This window comes from Salvelinus alpinus, chromosome 20 (genome assembly GCF_045679555.1).
Source record: "Salvelinus alpinus chromosome 20, SLU_Salpinus.1, whole genome shotgun sequence".
Taxonomy (NCBI): Eukaryota; Metazoa; Chordata; class Actinopteri; order Salmoniformes; family Salmonidae; genus Salvelinus; species Salvelinus alpinus.
Window position 1 is genome coordinate 39,144,556 of NC_092105.1, and position 21,110 is coordinate 39,165,665.

Consider the following 21,110-nt stretch of genomic DNA (forward strand, 5'->3'; position numbering starts at 1 on the left):
GACGAGACGCTGATTCAAATCGGCAACCCCCCCATCCAGCTAATTTCACCGGTTTCTGCAGCAGATAAATTAAATTTGTACAACAATATATTAACGTTACGCACAAAATTGTTTACTAACGTTAGCCATGTCTCAAGACGGATTTCAACCTACACTAATAAGGACCACGCACAATAACAACACGAGGTCTGTCATGCTACTAGCTAGCTCTAGCTAGTCAACGTTACATTCGATTTGTTTCCATCCAAGCATTTGATGCTCGTTAACTAGCCAGCCAGTTAGCATTATTCTCACTATCAAATATATTTATAATTTACCCCTTTAGCAGGCTAGCAAAAATTTTGCAAAAATTGTTATCAGGGCTTTATTCAGTACCATCATTTGTAAGTCAATAATACCAACAAAAAAACAGCTATTTCTATTGAATAAAATGCAGTGACACTAATGACTGTTAATCATGCTTTCTACGCAGCATGACTATTCAACAAACTCAGGCACCGTGCCCTGGTAAAACGCCAATACAAATTCTGCATGAATACGGAACCAAAATTGGTAACCTTCCCGTGTACGTGATGGAAAAGGCTGAAGGGGAGGCACACCAACCCAGTTTCATCTTTAACGTGACAATAGGCGATGTATCCTGCACAGGTGAGCCATCTTGTGAAGTATGTAAATTAGGCTCTACTTAGCTAGAGGATTATGGGGGATTGATATTAATAACATGGGCTTCAAAGTTATATCCCCATGTTCGCCTCATCCTCAGTACTTTCTATGATACCGTGAGTATCATTCTGTTATATCCCAGGTCAAGGATCCAGTAAAAAAGCTGCCAAACACCAGGCCGCTGAGTCTGCCCTGAACCTTCTGGAAATAGACGCTGGGACACCGTGAGTGAACATGTACAATTTCTAAAATGAGCATTTATGACAAGTTGCGTTTGCAACCATTCTAGTCAGGTAACATTATTATTAACTTCTTACGTCTGATATCCCCTCCTGCAGCCTTCACATAAAGACGGAGAGTAACGGCATCCCAGCAGAGCCCAACGATCAACCCAACTCAGTGGGGATTCTGCAGGTGTCTTTGTTATTGCCCTTCAATGACTTTAGATTGTGTTTTTGTAAAACAATAGGGCGGTGTACTGTTGCAGGGCTGTAATCATAGTAACACATTAATGTTGGCATTATGTCACCTTGAAGATGCTCAAGAAAAGTCCATATGATTATGAATAGATGGGTTGTTTTCATGTCTTTTCTAATATGTACACTATATATACAAAAGTATGTGGACACCCCTTCAAATTTGGGGATTTGGCTATTTCAGCCACATCCGTCGCTGACAGGTGTACAAAATCGAGCACACAGCCATGCGATCTCCATAGACAAGCATTTGCAGTAGAATAGCCTTACTGAAAAGCTCAGGGACTTTCAACGTGGCACCTTCATAGGATGCCACCTTTTCAACAAGTCAGTTCGTCAAATTTCTGCCCAGCTAGAGCTGCACCGGTCAAATGTAAGTGCTATTATTGTGTAGTGGACACATCTAGGAGAAACAACGGTTCAGCTGCGAAGTGGTAGGCCACACAAGCTCACAGAATGGGACCGCCAAGTGCTAAATCGGGTAGCGTGTTAAAATTGTCTGTTCTCAGTTGCAAACTGCCTCTGGAAGCAACATCAGCACAGAAACTTTTCACCGGGAGCTTCATGAAATGGATTTCCATGGCCGAACAGCCGCTCACAAGCTTAAGTTCCCCATGCGCAGTGCCAAGCGTCGGCTGGAGTGGTGTATTGCTCACTGCCATTGGACTCTGGAGCAGTGGAAACACGTTCTCTGGAGTGATGAATCACGCTTCACCATATGGCAGTCCGACTGACAAATCTGGGTTTGGCGGATGCCAGGAGAATGCTGCCTGCCCCAATGCACAGTGCCAACTGTACAGTTTGGTGGAGGAGGAATAATGGTCTGGGTCTGTTACGGGAAGTCTTAACGCTACAGCATACAATGACATTCTAGACGATTCTGTGCTTCCAACATTTTGGCAACAGTTTCAGGAAGGCCCTTTCCTGTTTCAGCATGACAATGCCCCCGTGCACAAAGTGAGGTCCATACACAAATGGTTTGTCGAGATCGGTGTGGAAAAACTTGACTGGCCTGCACAGAGCCCTGAACTCAACCCCATCGAACACTTTTGGGATGAATTGCAACCCCGACTGTGAGCCAGGCCTAATCGCCCAACATCAGTGCTCGACCTCGCTAATGCTCGTGGCTGAATGGACGCATGTCCCTGGAGCAATGTTCCAACATCTAGTTGGAAAGCCTTCCCAGAAGAGTGGAGGCTGTTATAGCAGCAAATGGGGGACCAACTCCATATTAATGCCCACGATTTTGGAATGAAATGTTCGATGAGCAGTTGTCCACATACTTTTAGTCATGTAGTGTATGTTTCCTATGGATTCCTCCCAAAAGGAGCTGGCACTGCAGCGGGGATGGCGCCTCCCTGAATACACTGTTCTCATGGAGGCGGGCCCACCTCACAAGAGAGAGTTCACTGTTACCTGCAGAATGGAGTCACTGACAGAGACGGGTATGGTGGCTCCACGGTTCTTCTTTCTGAATGCTTTATCATTTTAAAAGTAGAAAGTGTTTAAATACTTTACCAATGCAAAAACACAATGCTTATGTTCTTTCAAATGCAAAGTGTTCCGTTGAGTCAATTATAAGTATGTCATCCACGTGTATCCGATAGCAATGGGAAATTCCAAGAAGGTGGCCAAAAAGGCAGCTGCGGAGAAGATGGTGGCTAAACTTCAAAATCTGTCTGGCTGTCCTGAAATCACATGGGTATGTAGAATGTTCCTCTCATTTGGCCTCCTTGGTAAAAACATATTTAGGGCGTTTTAGAATGAATGTAATGAGTGATCTTTGACCAACTCTTTCCAGACCCCGAAGCCCAGTGTCCGTCTGGAGAACTTGCGTAACTCCTCTGCAGAGAAGATGTCTCTCCTGAGAAGGAATCCACTCAGTATTCCCAACACCGACTACATCCAGATGATGCTGGAGCTGTCCAACGAGCAGGGCTTCGAAGTCACATACTTTGACATTGGTAAGGAGCTATTTCTTCGTTTGACTGATCATAGATGTTAACTTTGTGTTTTCAAGAATAGCTAACCGGGGGCATATTCCAAGTATATTGTAGAGTGTGTTTGTGATGTGTTTGGTAGATGAGCTGACTGTGAACGGGCAGTACCAGTGTCTGGCAGAGCTGTCCACCTCACCTGTCACCGTATGCCACGGCACGGGCATCTCCTGCGGCAACGCACACAATGACGCCGCACACAGCGCGCTTCAGTACATCAAGATCATGGCTTCTATCAAATGAACGATCCTAGTAAACGTCACAACTGTTTCACCTGCAATACATATTTAAGAAATTGAGGAGGGAAAAAAAACATTTAATCACAACTGAAACGTGTAGCCATCTTCCATCTACCATTATGTTTTCACTCTTTACCCGTGTTTACTCAGTATGAAATTGGTGGATATTGAAGGCAGTATCAATAGGAATCATGTGATTCAGACAAAACAATCCAGTTGTTGTTTTTATAACGGTGACAGTCAACACCGTTCATCACCTATGGTTTCTGTCAGATATTGAAGTTACTTTGAGAAGATCAGCGCAAAAAACAAATCTAATCCCATGGGGGTTATGTACCGTAGAAAAACAAGGACAAGGGAATAGAATGGACACTAGTCTTGAACGGCTTTGCTGCCAAAATGTCGACATATTGAAAATAGTCTCCAATTTATCCCTTTGTCCTTGTTTTTTTATAAGCCAGTTTGAGGACATGCAAATCATTTATTGAATGATACACAATTTAAAACTGTATTGCACTGAACAAAATTAGTGATGGAAACTGGTTTGGACTCGTTTACCTTTAAGGTTATGAGAAAATAATGAATTTAACGTAGTCTTATAGGTTCCCAAAATAATGAAGCCGATTGAAAAGGGCCTATTGGATAAACTATGTAGGAACAAACATAATACATTAATTTCACATTTTGTATTTGGTTTGATCTTCTAAATGATCTCTGCTTTATTTAATTGGTTATTTCTCTCTGCCAAGATTCAATTACATGATGGAAATAATTTTCCATAGCAATATTAACCCCACTTTGTTTGATTTTAGAGTAAATGTTTTGAGCTTTGGTTGGTTTAAGACCATATTACTGTTTTTTTGCTTTTAAAATGTTTTTTTATTCAGTCATAAGGAGAAGGACTGGTGTTTTTCGACTACCACCACATGTATTTACAAAGAACACTACTATTAAGCAGGTTTTTGTTCACAGTGACTTTATCTCCCAACAATTATCATTATAAACAACTGCTCAATTAGACAGTTACATTTAGCTTGTTTAGGTGAAATTGTGCTGGATATAAAACCACATGTCTAGATTAAGAACACATTTCTTTTTGTAAAATGTATCTTTTTTTAAGTTAATGGTAGCAAGATGGCATTCTCGGAAACATCTGGACCACTCCTGACTTAGACTTCAAGACCAAGACTGCCATTATCGTCTCTTCATGCTACAAATGAGCAAGAGCCAATAATTGCAATCTTGGTAGCTTTGATGTTGATGACTAAGCAGGTAGTTGCCCTGTTGTGTATTGTGACGTTATCTTGCTCATTCTGCCTGTAATGTTGTAGCTAGCCTAGTTATGTCAGCTGTATATGAAAGTCATGCTGCTGTGTGTGTGTTTTGAAGATTTTGAGTTTGTCGGCCTTCACACCGAGTCTTGCGAAATGTTATCCGCCGACTACGGAGGATTTTTACAACTGAATTCCACCCTGTCCTGAGTTACTGTCACAGAGCCGAGACTGGGCGGTTTAATCACATTTCCGTTTCCTTTTATCAAGGTGTATTGTAAATCGTCTCGATGTTTTGGCGGACTCATCCCAAGCGCGTGCTGTGTACCTGACCATATTAATACATATTTATTACATGTGAAGTGTGACAGACATGTTAAATAAATCTACCTGACATTGGCCTCATCCTATATTTATTTGACCTTTGACCTTTTTTCCTCCCCTGACCTCCAATTTTAAAACAATGCTGTAGAATGACCTATATAAACATGATTGTAGGGGAGATGGTAATAATTCAGTCCTCCAGTCTCTTGGTCTGGGTCAACATGGTAGCAGCAATGCTGACAGGAAAAACAACTATATAGCCAAGGGAGTCCCAAAATATTCTCAACCGGGTGCAAGAATTTCTTCACTTGTCTTTGATTCACTGGCAAAGGCCCACACAGTCCTTTACTGCCATCTACTGTGCAGGAGTACGATGGTGTTAATACACTATTAGGTACTTACCATGACACTACTATACCTAATGCATGGCTGGATTTGGTAAACGGTGATACAGTTTGTGTCACAGACGCCACTGAGTTTTATGTATTTTTATTAGAACAAGCACTATGTAGCAGCAGTGTACAGTGTTCATGGAAAGATATGTACTTAGACAATTGCACTTTAGAAGGTACCCATTAGAAAATAGATAGAACTCAGCTGACACAGTGCGTAGTGGTACAAGTCAGTCCAAAATTCAAAAGAAAAAGCCCAATTGAGAAAATAAAATATTTCGTAAGGCATTTGCAACATTCATTGGCAGGCTATGTCATTTAAACATGCAGATATAAACATTGTAACAGATGAATTACTCAGGTCTAACTGTTCTACTCTGATGAAACAAGTCTCTTATTTTTTTACTGGTCTCTCTGAAAACAAATGTATTAATCTAGAACTAAAACTTTACAAAGTACATTATCCTCAAATGTCCTTATGAACAAAGTACTGTGTTAAAGTCGATGGTGTAGTCTTTGCATCAGTCTAATCCAAAAGAGGAGATAGGAATATTCTGATGTTTACATGTAGTGCACTGCCAATAACAGTGATCACAAATGAGTGGGGGTGACGGCACAGAAAATAAGGAATTTCTAGATTATTTATGGGCCATGTCAATTGAGTGTGACCACAGTCTCCCATTCTCCCTCCCTCTTAACAAGATCTCAGACGTCTACATTCCCTCCTTGGTGGAATGTGACACATTCAGAACATTTTCATTCCCTGACCGTCGTTATTCAGTACATAATACTCTGTGGGGAACAATACTCTTGTGGGGAAAGTAGTTTATTCGATTTTAAATGGTTTTCTTATCTGGCTTGTATGGGGTTTCTTATCAGTATTGTGTCAGAGGCGTTAATTAAAATGTATTAAGGCACAGCAAGTGGAATTGACACTGACAAACAATTGATTTCTGAATACATAGCTACAATATGGTACTATAGTCATATCTATAATTTTTGGATCTAATCTGCAGTACTGCACAGGATAGTGCACACAAATTAATAGTTTTCTTTACAATTGAACATTTAAATTCTACATATTTCTAACATAAACCACTTTCCCTGTTTCAATTTCAGGCTTCATTCTGGACAAAACAATTCAAAGAACAAATAAATATAATCCCAATGTAAAAATGTTCACTCTACAGATTCTGCGGTAATGTAACAAATGTAACCATTGTGTATTGACTTCTACACAGTGACAGAGGGAGGGGAACATCAAATATACATTAAAGCTGAAATGTTTGGCAGTAAAAGATCTAAACTGTTTAAATTGTATTGGTGTAAAGGATAATATACCAGTAAACTCTAGGAACTGGACACGTGTTTAAAGGATATTCAAATATAATAGCATTAGCTGTGTCGTAACTACCTAATTAAAACCACAGAACTTGAACAAGTTTATTTTTATTTATCAAAATGTTGGTCTTTGGCTTTAACATCCACACTCTGCCATTTGCAAAAGCAGAAAGTTCTGAACATTCTAAAACAACGTAATAAAAGCTGTTTGACTTACTCAAGCCCTTGGCCTCTACATAACACATTTCCACATACATATGAATTCATGTAAAGTGTTTTCAAAGAACTGACAGTAGGTGGCTCTAGTGTTTCATAAAACACTAATTGTATAAGTGGGGGTAGTCAGTCTGGTGTAGTTGTGACGGTCTAATGGTCATGAGTCATGTGGTTCCCAGTAGAGGACACATTGACCTCTACACTGCCACAGGAGGACTCCACTTTCACTATGACATTTCAGTGAGTGGCTTGGTCGGAAAATAACGCGAGACCGGACTCGCGTGAAACGGAAATACATTTGACGAGCACACTGGCTCCCTCACTATATATGGACAGAATCAAAGATGATTCGTGTAACCATGTATCCAGATAAGTGACCAGATTTTAAATTGATTCCTCAGAAGGGTATGGCACAAGGCCAAACGTTCTGGGTAGGAATCTCTTCAGATCATCATGAGACGTCCTGAGTGTTAGTATTACACGTCCTTTCAGTTATACTACAGGCTAAACTGCAAACAGCAAAAAACACAGAAATTGTAGTACAGGAAATTAAAGAACATTACAATTATATTTATAATTACTTTTTAAAACTTTTATTTTACCTTAAACTATTAAAACTAGTTTGAATGTGAGCTGTATAAGGGAAAGAAGTAATGTCTATACATGTGGTTTGCAATAACAGTTGTGGTGAGTGACATGAAGGGTCAAAAAGGAACTTGTTTCTCAGGTCAGTCCTTACGCATCAGCAGTTGGGCCAGTCTTGTAATGATGGTCCTCTTCCAGGCAAACTGGAACTAAAAGTCTCTGCTCAAGGGGTTTGTCTTTTGGAGTTGCTGAGGAAATCTCTCAGTATACAGCAACGTCCATCAATACCAGTGACAAAAACAAATTAACTGCAAAAACAAAAATGTGTCCCAAGAGAGAATACAGCTATGTTACAGATTCAACTAATACAAAAGGCTGATCCAAAAATAAGAGCAATCTTACCAATATTGTATAATAGTTACATTTTCACTAAATTCTATGAGTTGACGATATTTTGCAAAAATATCAGACTTCTTTCAATTTTATTTTTGTTATAGTCTATATAGCATATGCCAATGAAAGCTGCACTCTAAACATGCATGATACATACAGTAATAGGTAATCAAAAGCCTAATCCAAACACTAGTCTAAATCAAACTGCTTTCAGAACTCAAGTGGGTTTCACTAAAAGCTTTAAAATGTGTGGTGTGGATAGGCGACTTTTTAAGGCAAGGACATCCTCTGAAGTCAAAACAGCTTAGGATAGATCTACGTGGTAAGATTGTTGCCCTGACAACCCAGCCTCTGCAGCAAGCTCAATGAGGGGGATCCAAGAGAATACTTGGATGGGTGACTGGTTGGCTGCAGTGCCAAACAGGGTGACGGTTGGTCCAACTCATCTCTCAGCTCTGAAGTCTTTTGTATCCTTCCACACTGTCATCTTGTCAATGAGACGTTCATTTGAAAACCGTATTGTGCATAGGAAAAAGCCTCTGTCAGCGGTGATGATATGGTCTGTATAGCGATCCATATGCTACCATAGATTAGGGTTTTCCATGTTGATGAAGCCGGGGGATTTGCGAAGCTCCCAGTAGGTGTTGTTAGTGACCCAGCGCTCCCTATGATTGGCATCAACCACTTTCCTGGGAGTAAAGAGACGGGCAATCAATGAAATCGTCAGGGAGTTAAATGTCATGAATGGAATGGATAATGACAACTCAGCCACACAAGTGTAGGAGGAACAGCCAGATGTATTGCTATCGATCTTGGGGATACATTCCCCAATCTACCCCTCGTTCTTCCCCCATTAAGCTAGCCTGGTTTATACTTTACGTCGTTGTAAATGACCCTCTAGCCTCTGTACTTACTTGAAGAAGCGTGGCTCGTGCTTTATGTCATTCTCCTCTTGCCACTTCCTTCTGGTGCGTTGCAGGTCTTCGATACGCTGCTTCTCTGAGGCAGCCATTTCCACATTGCCCTCCTCCAGGTGTCTAATGTAGAGAAACAACATCACTATGACTCAAATACACTGTCAAGTGTCACTCAGCAGAGAAATACACAAAGCTTATCAACATATTTACCCGTACAAATACTATTTGACTGATGTCTTATTTCTGATTTCAAAACTCGTTTTTAAGCCCTTTTTGTAGCTTCACAAATCAATTCTGAAAATGTATATCAGAGTACAACTAAAGCTGCAATGGTTCACTAGTCCAGTACAGTCAGATCTGCATGATAATGCTACTGTACCACGTTCTCTCAGCAGGTGGCAGCAGTAGCACACAGTGCATTTCTCATACTGTCTGGGCATTACAACAACCTTCACAGTAGCTGGAAGTGTGACGGCTGTCTGACTCTACCTTTGATCGGGTCTGAAGCGGGCATCTGTGGGTGGTAGCAGATCTTGCATCTCCGGGCAAAGCTCATTGAGCTCAATGGCAAACCTGGTGAAGCCATAATACAGCTCGTAATCGGTGGGCATGGCGCCTGAGGGAAGAACACAAGAATCCGTTTCAAGTCCTTTTTTTTGAATTGTCTGGACTATTGACACCATTGTCAACACTTTCTTTGTTCCCATATTATGGTCTCATGTACTAGTAGCATATGTTCTACTCTAATGCTGTTATCTGCTAAATGAAAGGAGATATCCAATCAAAAAAAACTGTTCAAAGCATCCTGCTTAGCAACAGTATGATTAACGTGGTTACCTGTCCTCCAGATGCATTTGGCAGAGGGCGGGACTCCACAGTAAAGGCCCTCATGCCATTTTCCGAACAGCCGATGCACTACCTTCCCCTCTTGGTCCATCACGATCCCTTGAACCTCATTGACATTAGAACTCCAGTAATTTCCCTGCAAGTAAAATGGTAACAGTAATATTGTGACCGCAAGATAAATAGCATTCACCCCCCACCTGAAAGGTAACAAATAGACAATAATTACATTTCCAAATGAAAGAGACAGCTATGGTAATGTGAAACGCTTCACAGGGATGGTTATTTCTCAGCACATAATTGTCTTTGGACTTCATAGTGTTTGTACTGGTCATATCCACAGCTGAGTTCACCGATGTCTTACCTTGACGAAAGTGAGTTTGCAGATACAGGCACTGCTTTTGGTGTTCCTAATGGTGATCTCCCCGTAGTGTTCTATCCACCTTCTGCCGCTTAGGATGTTGTGCACGCAGGTGGTGACTTTGTTCCATTCATAGTGATCACCAAAGCTGAACGACACAATAGCGATTAGCGTGAAAAGCTTGAAACACTCTCAGGATATCTACAGTAATCACAGACAATGATAGTTATTAAGTCGGTCTGTGTCTTTGAGATGCTTACTGGGCAACATAATCACAAGTCTCATAAACAAAACAGCGGGGGCTTGTGGATACCTGTGCAATCTCATTTTCTGTCGAGGCAGACACGCTTGCAATCTCCTATAATCTATGTGCTTATTCAGCAGCCCTCTCACCCCCCCTTTCCTGCTCCTCTGTCTTTCTGATTCATTTCTCACAGGATGGAAAATAGAGCGCAGCCCATCTCACTCCTCCCTAACCCAGTCAGGGGATCTTCAGTAGGGAGGACAGTAGCTCCTTAAAGCTTCCCAGGACCCAGCATAGAGCCCACTCCACAGGGTGAAGTGATGACTGTGGCAAGGGGAGGCTGGCAGAGGCCTGATGGCTCTAAGTAGGTAAGGCCACTGTTATGGAGTTATTTAGGTAGCTCCTATAGCGAATGACAGTGGGGACCAAACTGGGCCCGCGGAGACGTTTGGTTTGGCCCGCCAGAAGGTCCACTCCAAAGGAACATCTAAAGGATGTTACACAGAGAGGGACTGTGTGTGTTTGTGTGTAGCTGAAGAATAGGGCCAAAGCTGGATTACCTTGGAAGCATAACATTGACTGTGCCAATGGGTAGGATTTCCATGGATTTCCCCCAGAATTTGTTTTTCCATCTGACATCTGAGAAGAAAATTGGCAGAATTAGCCGTCAAGAAAAAGAAAACCATGACCTCATTGAGGAAGTGCACAACGTGTGTGACACTGTAATTCAACAGATAACCTACCTTGCCAGAAGGTGAACTTGTTGGAATCAGCGTGACAAGCTGAGATTGGTGGATGGTGGCTCACCTTCAAGAGATAATCAAACGTCACACGTCTTATCAGTGGCAACATTGCTAGATTGTTGCCTCGTAGAGGAATTTATTTTAGGTCAAGATACAAGAAGGTGAGTCATTATATTGTGACTATCATGCAGACTGGGTACTTGGTAACAGCTGACACCAGCACTTAGGCTAAGTGCAGACTAGGTTCAGTCAGACCAAGGGGGAAAAAATAGAGTTGCCATCATACCTTCAAAGGCCCTGTCAGCCGACTGGGACACACAGTCTTTCTTTAAGCACGCCGAAAGCCACCAGACCTGATAGGTCTGTCAGTCTGCAGCACAGTGCAATACAATACTGCAACCTGCAGCTCATGTTACTATTAAATTGATCTTACAGACTCCAGTACATGGAAGAGAACTGACACATTTGACCTAGTCTTGGAAAACCCAGACCCAGGGAACATTGTGGGAGGCAACCCGTCTTTCTAGAGCAGGGATGGCAAACATTCGGCCCACGAGCCCATTAAATCCAGGGGGTGTGGGGGGGTTGAGTAAAACAAATATATACACCAAGTGTACAAAACATTAAGAACACCTGCTCTTTCCATGACATAGACTGACCATGTGAATCGAGGTGAAAGCTACGATCCCTTACTGATGTCACTTGTTAAATCCACTTCCATTAGTGTAGATGAAGGGGAGGAAACAGGTTAAAGAAGGATTTTTAAGCCTTGAGACAATTGAGACATGGATTGTGTATGTGTGCCATTCAGAGGGTGAATGGGCAAGACAAAATATTTAAGTGCCTTTGAACTGGGTGTGGTAGTAGGTACCAGGCGCACTGGTTTGTGTCAAGAACTGCAACGCTGCTGGGTTTTTCACACTCAACAGTTTCCCGTGTGTATCAAGAATGGTCCACCACCTAAAGGACATGCAGCCAACTTGACACAACTTTGGGAAGCATTGGAGTCAACATGGGCCAGCATCCCTGTGGAACGCTTTCGACAACTTGTAGAGTCCATGCCCCGGTGAATTAAGGCTGATCTGATGGCAAAAGGGGGTACAACTCAATATTATATATATATTTTATAATATTTTTTTCTCAATAAGTAGTCCGTACAGTAGGGTGTACAGTACGATAGATTTAAAAAAAAAAAGCAGAGTTAGACAGGATTACCGACACATTATGTAAAAAGCAAAACCGATCCCAGATCTACTACTGAGACGCTTGATACATACGGCCCGCGCAACTCTGTAATGAATGTGTTCCGAGTACCTACCTGCTCAGCGATAAAACACATGCCCTTGTCCTCACGGATACATTCATACGTCTCTCCCAGTAAAGGGTTGAATGGCTTGCTTCCCGCTCTGTAGTACGTGGAGGAGTATCCTGAGATGACGAACGCTGCCATAATGGCCTGTAGCAGAGAAACGGCAACACAATGAACGCTAACAACGTAAAACATACACAACGCTTTCCATCAATACTGCCCGTGGCGTTACACTGAAACAGAAGTTCTCTTTGTTTGATAAAAGTTACGAATGAATCATTTGTGCATAAAATAATACATGATAAAATGATCTAAACGCCATTTAAACCCCTGGTACATACTGGTTTACAACCTCCCAGTAAAATATCATTATTGTCATACTTGTCTTGCAAGTGCAACGTTAGTATTCACACACCGTCCTGTTATGGTAACAAAGACAGGAGAATGACAGATGTGAGATTGAACAAGGTCGACAGCTGCAGCGGAGCGTGATGTCTCTGGGCCTTGTCTCTGGAAGAGGCCAGGGCTGTTGTTCAGACTGTTTACTTTGGGCATGGCACTGCCAACGCCACGCCAGCGCACATGCCATGGACTGGACTCACCCAGTATGGGTTAGTGATGGTAGAGACCGGTAATGTATATAGTTGCTTGTGCTGATGAACTCCATCTTAACCTGAAGAGGTTTTCCGTCATCTAATGAGCCTCTCCGGTATGTCTTCTGTTAGCTGGTTTAGTGGGTCACATCATCACTAAGAGTTCCAGTAATGTAAGATTAGGTCATACCTTGTGGTAGAGAATGCAGAGTTATACTTGTGGCTTTTCTAAGTGCATCCATACAGTTATAGGACTCAGAGAGGTGAGGGTTTGGGCCGTACCATGCATTGGTTGTCAGAGGGGTGAGCATTTCAGTTGTACCATGCGTTGGTACTCAGAGGGGTGAGTGTTGGGGCCGTACCATGCGTTCGTAGGGGTCCTCCGTATTGGCAGCTCTGTCCAATAGCTCAGTGTACTCCAGCTCCTCACACATGTGCTGCAGGGTGTTGAGGGGCTCGTTGAGTTCCACGGGCATGGACACCTTGGACAGGTCCTTCCCTATGTTGTTCCTCAGGATGTTCCACAGGTTGATGTTGCTGCAGTCCGGCGAAGGGGCGGGGAGGGACGGGCGCCGCCCGTTACGGAAGGCACTTCCAGCCAGGTCTCCGTTCAGCACTGAAAAAAATAGGAAAGTACAATACTGTCACGGAGCATCCTCGAGGACTCACGACCGTCTGAACCAGGCTTCGTCAAATCCTAGTCCTTACATCTCATAATAGCCACAGGTAGTTCATGACTGAAACATAGTCAAAGGATGAATGGCTAGAATAGAAGATAGAGTGCCTGTGCAGAGGAGAGGGAGGCCCTGCTTCACTTTCCCCTGACAGCTTTCATAAACCCTGAGTGCCGCTCTTGGCACACTGTGAGCCCTGCAAGGTCAATCCCTGCCTCAGTGATAAATGACCTGGCCATCGCAGTGGGAGAGGGGGGAGGTGGTGGTGGGGGCAGGGGGTTCACCACCACCTCTATTACATTAGCCCCCTTGCTCTAATGGAAGGAGAGGCCGCCGCAGAGGGGGGACCTACTTTGTCTGGAGACGTTATCGGTCACGCTGGCATTGTCCTCTGAAATGTTATCGCTCACATCGCTGACGTATGACTCATCGTCTGAGGCCTAGAGGGAGCGGGGGACAAAAGAGCCACTGAGTCAGTACAGTACACACACCCAGAGAGCCTAGTCAATAACACACACACACACACACACACACACACACACACACACACACACACACACACACACACACACACACACACACACACACACACACACACACACACACACACACACACACACACACACTACAGTTTGCCAGTGGCTAGCAAACTGCAGTCAGCGCTGGCTTTCTCTCTCTCGCTCTGCAGTAATCAAAAGATGAGACACTGCAGCATTTCCATGCACTTTATATATAGTAACATACAATGAACTCATTGACGGTGCCAGAGAAAAGCAGATTGTAGCTGGCGGTAATGGCCTCTATTGCAGTACAGTCGGCTGCTGGAAGAGCTTTTTTGGCCAACAGCACTCTGCTGGTTTGAATAGGGCCTGGCACCTGAGGCAGAGGATTTGGCCTTAGACTAGTGATGGGATATCCTTGGTGAGTAATCCTTCAGTGGGACTCTAGCTAGCAGCACTGTGTTTGCATACCTGGGGAGCAGCAAGCCAGTCCTGCTGGCTTTTATGAGGCCATATTGACTGGGGCTTGGTATTCATGGCAGTGAGTGAGAAAGGCCATCTTTGTGGCGTAGGAACGGACACAAACCATCAGTCTAGAGGATGAACCATGTCAAATCCATAAAGAAGGGCTTATCATTGAAAACCTGGAGTTGGTGGGAAATCCCGGGGGACGGTGGCATGAGAAATGCTGCCGTGCTTTAGGACATGACTGGACCCAGTTGAAGGATTTAAGCAGCAGGATAATAGAATGGAGACTGGAGAGCCTCCCTCCAGTGTGGCTTTGTTTGACTTTCCGTTGTGTTATCTCTGTCCCTCACACTCTTCTCATGAATCGCTGACGAACTCCAGCTCCACTCGGGCCATCGGCCATGCTTAATCTGAGCTCCCAGCTCTTTGACATGTTTTCACCCTCCCCCTTCCTCTTCAATCTGCTCCCCGTGGTCCTGCTGCCATCCCCCTCTCAACGCCCCACTCTCACCTCGTTCTCCGACGAGCTGGCAGACAGAAGCACTTCCTGGGCGTCGAAGAACTCGGACACAGACTCTGACATGGACAGCCTGCTCTCATTGGACGTCTGTTGTGTCAGAGGGATTCCCATCTGCTCACCAGCCTGTAAGAAAACACAGTGAAACACAAGTAACTTATTTGAAATTAATTGGGAGAGGGGAATGACAGAACTGCAATGTGTAATGGGGGTCTTTATTCTTCCTATATTTCTGAAAGGACTGAGGTCACAATGTTTTCTGATTAGTCATTTTCCCATTTACCTTGACGTCGGGGTCAGCATAACTTAATGATCAGTAAGCTCACCTGCCAAGATATACTGGAAGCACCATCCTTCTTTAAGGACAGGAATCAATAGTGTAATTGGCAAATGCAGTAAGCAGAGATTACACAATGTTTTCCAGTTAACTAAGGCTACATGGCCAGCTCTATAATGCCTGTGTATCACACACAGAGGGGGAAAAACAGCACACAAGATCACGCTATTCTCCCTGACCTCACCTGTCAGCTATCGGATGGCTGCTATAAGCACATTCAGCACTGCAATGGCAGGTTTTCTGCAAGTCAGGGACATTGGTTTTGGGGAATAGAAAAACTTCAGACAAGTTTATCTAGTTGAAGATGTAGCTACCTCGTCAGAACTGGGAATGATGTTCACACTGACTTTTTGTTCAGACAGGACCGACTCAGAGTGGATGCGGCCCAGTCGGGTTTTAAGCTCGGCGTTTTGGGACAGGGCCTGAAAGAAATAATGATCAATCACTAATCTGTCAGCTAGATGAGAAAACAGAGTGGAATAGAGAACTAAAAAGATAAGCATTAAAACTGGATCTATATCTTGCAGCTCTACATTCATTTTTATTAAACAGAAAACCCTAACATATGGCAGCAGATCCACAAGGTCGGCCATGAGAGGTGACTGTATAGTTCCCTTAAGGAAAAGCACCTTTAGTAAATCCGCTTTCTCTGTGAGAGCTTCCCATGTCTGGAATACACTGCCATCAGAGACACATAACTGCACCACATATCACTTTCACAAAATGCATGAAGACATTGCTAAAGGTCAATCAGATTTGTGAACATAATCCCTAGCTATGTATTGCCGCTTTCCATGTTGTCTGTTGTCTGTAGCTTGTGAGGTGTGGAAACACTTTGTTGCTTTTATGAATTTTGTCTTACTGCTTTTTGTTCTATGTTGCTCTGTCTGTATGCTACGTCTTGCTTGTCCTATGTTGCTCTGTCTGTATGCTATGTCTTGCTTGTCCTATGTTGCTCTGCGTGTGCTCACTGCTCAATGATTGTCTATATTGTAATTGTTTTTTATAACCTGCCCAGGGACTGTGGTTGAAAATTAGCCGGCTGGCTAAAACCGGCACTTTTACTGAAACGTTGATTAATGTGCACTGTCCCTGTAAAAATAAAATAAACTCAACTCATTAACACAGAAATATCGGAGGCTTATACTGTATGTACTGGCACACTATGGACATATTTTGTGAAAATTAGATACAGTTATAATGTCACCTATAGTTCCACAGATTTTACTGCTGCAGTTATGGTCTATATTGGTCTAAACTGTAATATCTCCAATCAAACCTACCTAACAGGTCCCTAAGGAGAGTATAGTACATCAGCTACCCTGACTACCCTTAGCTGCAGTAAAGGGCATGTTAAGTTGACATCCCGACAACCCTCTCTGTAGCCATACCATGACTCTATCTTGCAGGCACCCAGACCCCACACACACACACACACACACACACACACACACACACACACACAACATGCCATGGCCTGATACCCTTGACCTGCACTATTACGAAAACTCCCAATTAAGAACCAAAACAGTAAACGGTTGACACATTTCACAAAAATAATTTGACATGTCAACACAGAACGTGCTCCAATGAAATCATTGGCAACCCTAAGGAGTCAACTTAATGGACTTGAGACGCACAGTTAATATTACTTTCATATTATTTTGAAAAAAGGTAACAGCAGTTTTTTAAAACTAAGCTGTCCTCTTTTTCATCTCCACGTTTCGCTTCTCAGAAAGAGATGAAAGCGATTGCAATGAATCAGCAATGGCTGCTCTGCTTTCCATGATGAGTTATTAGCTTAGTCTCACTATGTGACAATATAAAAATGGATCCATTCTCATAGAAACAGAAAACAAAGCAGTGTGTCTAGTAAAACAAATGATGAAAGCCATATCATTCTTTCAAAACACCTCATCTCTCCATCCATTACATAAAAAAAATGTTATGTGCTGCAATGAATATTTGAAGTGACGCAGTGAATTCTGACAAAAACAACAATATTAACAATTTATAATGACAGTTCCCAGTGCAGGGGAATTCTGGGTACTGTAGTACATTTCTTATAGAACACCTGCATGTCTCACCTGTGACAGAGACTTCCTGAGGGTGATGAGCTGGACAGACTGCCCTGATGACTGATCCTGGTCTGATAAAACAGTTTTGATCTTCTCCTTCTCTATGGCCACTGTGTTGAACGCAGACTTTAGCAGAGAGTGGACTGCAAAGAAAGGAACCAGAAATCCCTTTAAACACACCCTCTAGTAACAACTCTTCAGTATCGCTTTCACTTTATTTTAGTGGTATGGATAGTGTAAAGCCACGTGAAGTGTAAATAAATCTGTTGGTTGGTGTCAAATGTATTCCAATAGTCTAACACAGGGGTTCTTAAACTTTTTCAGTCTATGACCCAAATTAGGATTTCTGTGTATTCCTGGGACCCAAGCTTATAAAAACATGCAACTAATTGTAAATATGGGTACATTCCATTGCCCTTATGCCTAAAACAAATGCAGTATAGACAAAAACAAATAACAATTAAATACCCATATAAATATTAATGTTTATTGTTCCCCTTTAAAAAACACACTGCTTCCTGCTGTAGATGAGCAACCCAAACATGTGAGTGTTTGCCTCAAAAAGCATCTTGCTTCAATCAGTTTATTCCAGTTCAGAATAAAAATGCATACTTGTATTTTAACTGCAACACTTCAAATCTAGACTTGTTTTCAACAATACTTTCTACAGTAATATGTACAGTAGGCCTGATAATTTTTCAGGTTGCACTATCAGTAGCTAGCTAGCTTGCTTTGGCTAACGTTAACTAGCTATTAGCTGTGTAGAAGGTGATTGTTTGAAAGAAACTCACATCGACTACTATGAGATATTATTTCTGCTTATCATCAACACCTGTAATAAAATGACAACAATGCCTTGCTAGCTGACGTTTTCCAAGAGGCCCCTGGGTTTACCATCATGCTGTTTGGTCAGGACGTGTTCGTTTGAGACACTCATTACCAAGCACTTCCCCGCACAAAACACATGGTGGGCGCTCCGAGTTATTTCTCAAAGTTTGTATGAAACCAAGAGAGAGAAACTCATCGCTGTTTTCGCGTTTCATGTCGATTGAGTTCAGTCAGAACTTGTGGCTAGCTTGAGTCAATTGGATGACAGAGATGCGTGGGAATGAGAAGCCAGTGGCTCACAGCGCATCGTCTGCTGCTGAACGACAGTGCCGCAGTGTGTGGGTCGCGGAGGGATCTTCACGAAAACTGCAGAAGAAAGATCCGGTAAATCACAGAGCACATCTCCCTCCCACTCGCGCAGTGGCCAAACTGTGCAGACACAGCTGCTAAGCAGAGAGCGCAGTTGCACTTGGCCAAATCAATGAGTCACTAATGAAATAATTATACATTTACTCTGACACGTCGCGACCCACCATTAACAGGTCCAAAGTGGGTCGCGACCCATACTTAAAGACAGTCTGGTCTAACATGACTTTTCTATTCAGTGCAGAAGCCTGTATGTGTGTCTGCGTCTATCTTTCTGTCTGTCGGTGTATATGTATGTGTGTGTACCTTTCTGAGCGATGAGGCAGAAGTCCTCCTGTAGTTTGATGTAGTCGCCTCCACACTCTATGTTGTCAGGAGCCAGGCGAGAGGCAGGGGTCTGGATGTCCACCAGCTCAGCACTCAGGTTGGGGTTTGAGGAGTGGAGGCGGACTGGAGACATGCTGGCACTCACAGGGAGAGATGGGACCTGAGAAGGAGGAGTGAAGTGGGGCACTGTAAGTACCACCTAGAAGACTTACAGTGCCTTCAGAAAGTATTCAGACCCATTTACCTTTTCCACATTTTGTTGTGTTACAGTCTGAATAAAAAATGGATTACACTGAGATTGTGTCACTGATCTATACACAATACCCCATAATGTCCAAGTGGTTTGTAGAACCTTTTTTTTAATTAATAAAAGATTAAAAGCTGAAATGTCTTGAGTCAATAAGTGTTCAACCCCTTTGTTATTCAAGCCTAAATAAGTTCAGGAGTAACAATGTGCTTATTAACAAGTCACATACTTAGTTACATGGACTCATTCCGTGTTCAATAATAGTGGTTAACGTGATTTTAGAATAACTACCCCATCTCTGTACCACACACATACAATTATCTGTAAGGTCCCTCAACCAAGTAGTGCATTTCAAGCACAGATTCAACCACAAAGACCAGGGAAGTTTTTCAATGCCTTACAAAGACGGGCACCGATTGGCAGATAAAAAAGCAGATGCTGAATATCCCTTTTGAGCATGGTGAAGTTATTATGGTGAAGTTGGATGGTGTGTCAATACACCCAGTCAATACAAAGATACAGGTGTCCTTCCTAACTCAGTTGCCAGAGAGGAATGAAACTGCTCAGCAATTTCACCATGAGACCAATGGTGATATTAAAAACAGTTACAGAGGTTAATGGTTGTGATATGAGAAAACTGAGAATGGATCAACAACATTGGAGTTACTCCACAATATTAACCTAAATGACAGAGTGAAAAGACCCCTGTACAGAATAAAAATATTCTAAAACATGCATTCTGTTTGGAACAAGTCACTAAAGTAATACTGCAAAAAATGTGCCAAAAACATTTTTGTCCTGAATACAATGCGTTATGTTTGGGGCAAATCCAACATAACACATCACTGAGTACCACTCTTCATATTTTCAACCATGGTGGTGGCTACATCAAGTTATGGCTAATCCTTGTCATTGGCAAGGACTAGGGAGTTTTTTTAGGATAAAAATAAATGGAATACAGCTACAAGCACAGGGAAAATCCCAGAGGAAAACCTGGTTGTCTGCTTTCCAACATACACTGTAAGAGAAATTCACCTTTCAGCAGGACAATAACCTAAAACACAAGGCCAGATGGGTGAGAATTGTTTTCATTTCATCCATGTTTGAATTCAGGCTGTAACACAACAAAACGTGGAATACGTCAAGGGGTATGAATACTTCCTGAAGGCGCTGTAGGTGGGTGGGAATGTAGGCCAAGTTATGTGTCTACAGAAAGGAGTGAATGGGTCCAGATTAAGCTCAGGTTCTGGCTCCTTATAGAACACCCTTCTGCTGTCTCTTCAGATAAATATTTGAGCATACAGACTGATGGTAAATAATAGATAGATACGCATACTTGTATGTTTGTTTACATCCCTCTATAAAGCATAGCAAGTCTGCCGAGTCATTGGAGACGGTGAAGCACAGTTGAATCAGAGGCTTTGTTCCAACCAATGCTCTTTTCATGTTCCTCAGCTATAAATAAACCATAAAACAAGGGAAAAAACCTTTCCCCTTGTTTCTCCTGGACTGATGACTCACTCATTCATTAACACTACGTATCCCAGAGGGCCGCTGGTGAGGAAACGGTTGGTTCTGGGCTACATAATCTACCAGAACGCCCGTAGTGAAAACAACTCAGTATCATGAAGGAAAAGGCTTTTAAACTGTCCGTTGTTGCAATCGGCCATTGGAACAGTTTTAAATAACGGAGCGTTATATGAATTCAAAGCAGGACTAGCCTTTTCCCGAAGCAGTAGAGTGTTAAAAGTAAATAGGGGAATTTAGTCAATATAAGAAAAAAGTAATTGTACAGACCAAAACAGGGTATGTGGTTCAGGCTTTGTATTATGATAAGTACAAAAGGACATTGAATCCTGAG

The 21,110-nt window shown here is 42.6% G+C and overlaps 2 protein-coding genes across 15 annotated transcripts in view; one reads left to right on the plus strand and one right to left on the minus strand.

The window, feature by feature from the left end:
• Window positions 1-3,688, plus strand: prkra (protein kinase, interferon-inducible double stranded RNA dependent activator). Its single transcript, XM_071355671.1, has 8 exons — window positions 1-186; window positions 473-648; window positions 806-887; window positions 1,002-1,077; window positions 2,467-2,584; window positions 2,747-2,841; window positions 2,941-3,103; window positions 3,222-3,688. The coding sequence occupies exons 1-8, from the start codon at window positions 128-130 to the stop codon at window positions 3,377-3,379; spliced, it is 927 nt and encodes a 308-aa protein (XP_071211772.1). The 5' UTR covers window positions 1-127; the 3' UTR covers window positions 3,380-3,688.
• Window positions 3,689-5,443: 1,755 nt separating this feature from the next.
• The window catches only part of LOC139546833 (oxysterol-binding protein-related protein 6-like), a 61,075-nt gene continuing 45,408 nt past the window's right edge, over window positions 5,444-21,110 (minus strand). For 11 of the 14 annotated variants that reach the window (XM_071355678.1, XM_071355672.1, XM_071355676.1 and 8 more), the window contains 14 exons: window positions 18,982-19,162; window positions 17,491-17,624; window positions 15,718-15,825; window positions 15,061-15,192; window positions 13,934-14,021; window positions 13,270-13,523; window positions 12,324-12,461; window positions 11,006-11,069; window positions 10,823-10,901; window positions 10,022-10,166; window positions 9,652-9,796; window positions 9,304-9,430; window positions 8,812-8,934; window positions 5,444-8,586 (listed from right to left, as the gene is read on the minus strand). In XM_071355678.1, the coding sequence (XP_071211779.1) occupies window positions 8,478-8,586; window positions 8,812-8,934; window positions 9,304-9,430; window positions 9,652-9,796; window positions 10,022-10,166; window positions 10,823-10,901; window positions 11,006-11,069; window positions 12,324-12,461; window positions 13,270-13,523; window positions 13,934-14,021; window positions 15,061-15,192; window positions 15,718-15,825; window positions 17,491-17,624; window positions 18,982-19,162 (1,827 nt within the window). In that variant the 3' untranslated portion in view covers window positions 5,444-8,477. The remainder of the gene's footprint in view (window positions 8,587-8,811; window positions 8,935-9,303; window positions 9,431-9,651; window positions 9,797-10,021; window positions 10,167-10,822; window positions 10,902-11,005; window positions 11,070-12,323; window positions 12,462-13,269; window positions 13,524-13,933; window positions 14,022-15,060; window positions 15,193-15,717; window positions 15,826-17,490; window positions 17,625-18,981; window positions 19,163-21,110) is intronic. The other 3 variants (XM_071355683.1, XM_071355686.1, XM_071355679.1) reach the window with 2 other exon arrangements.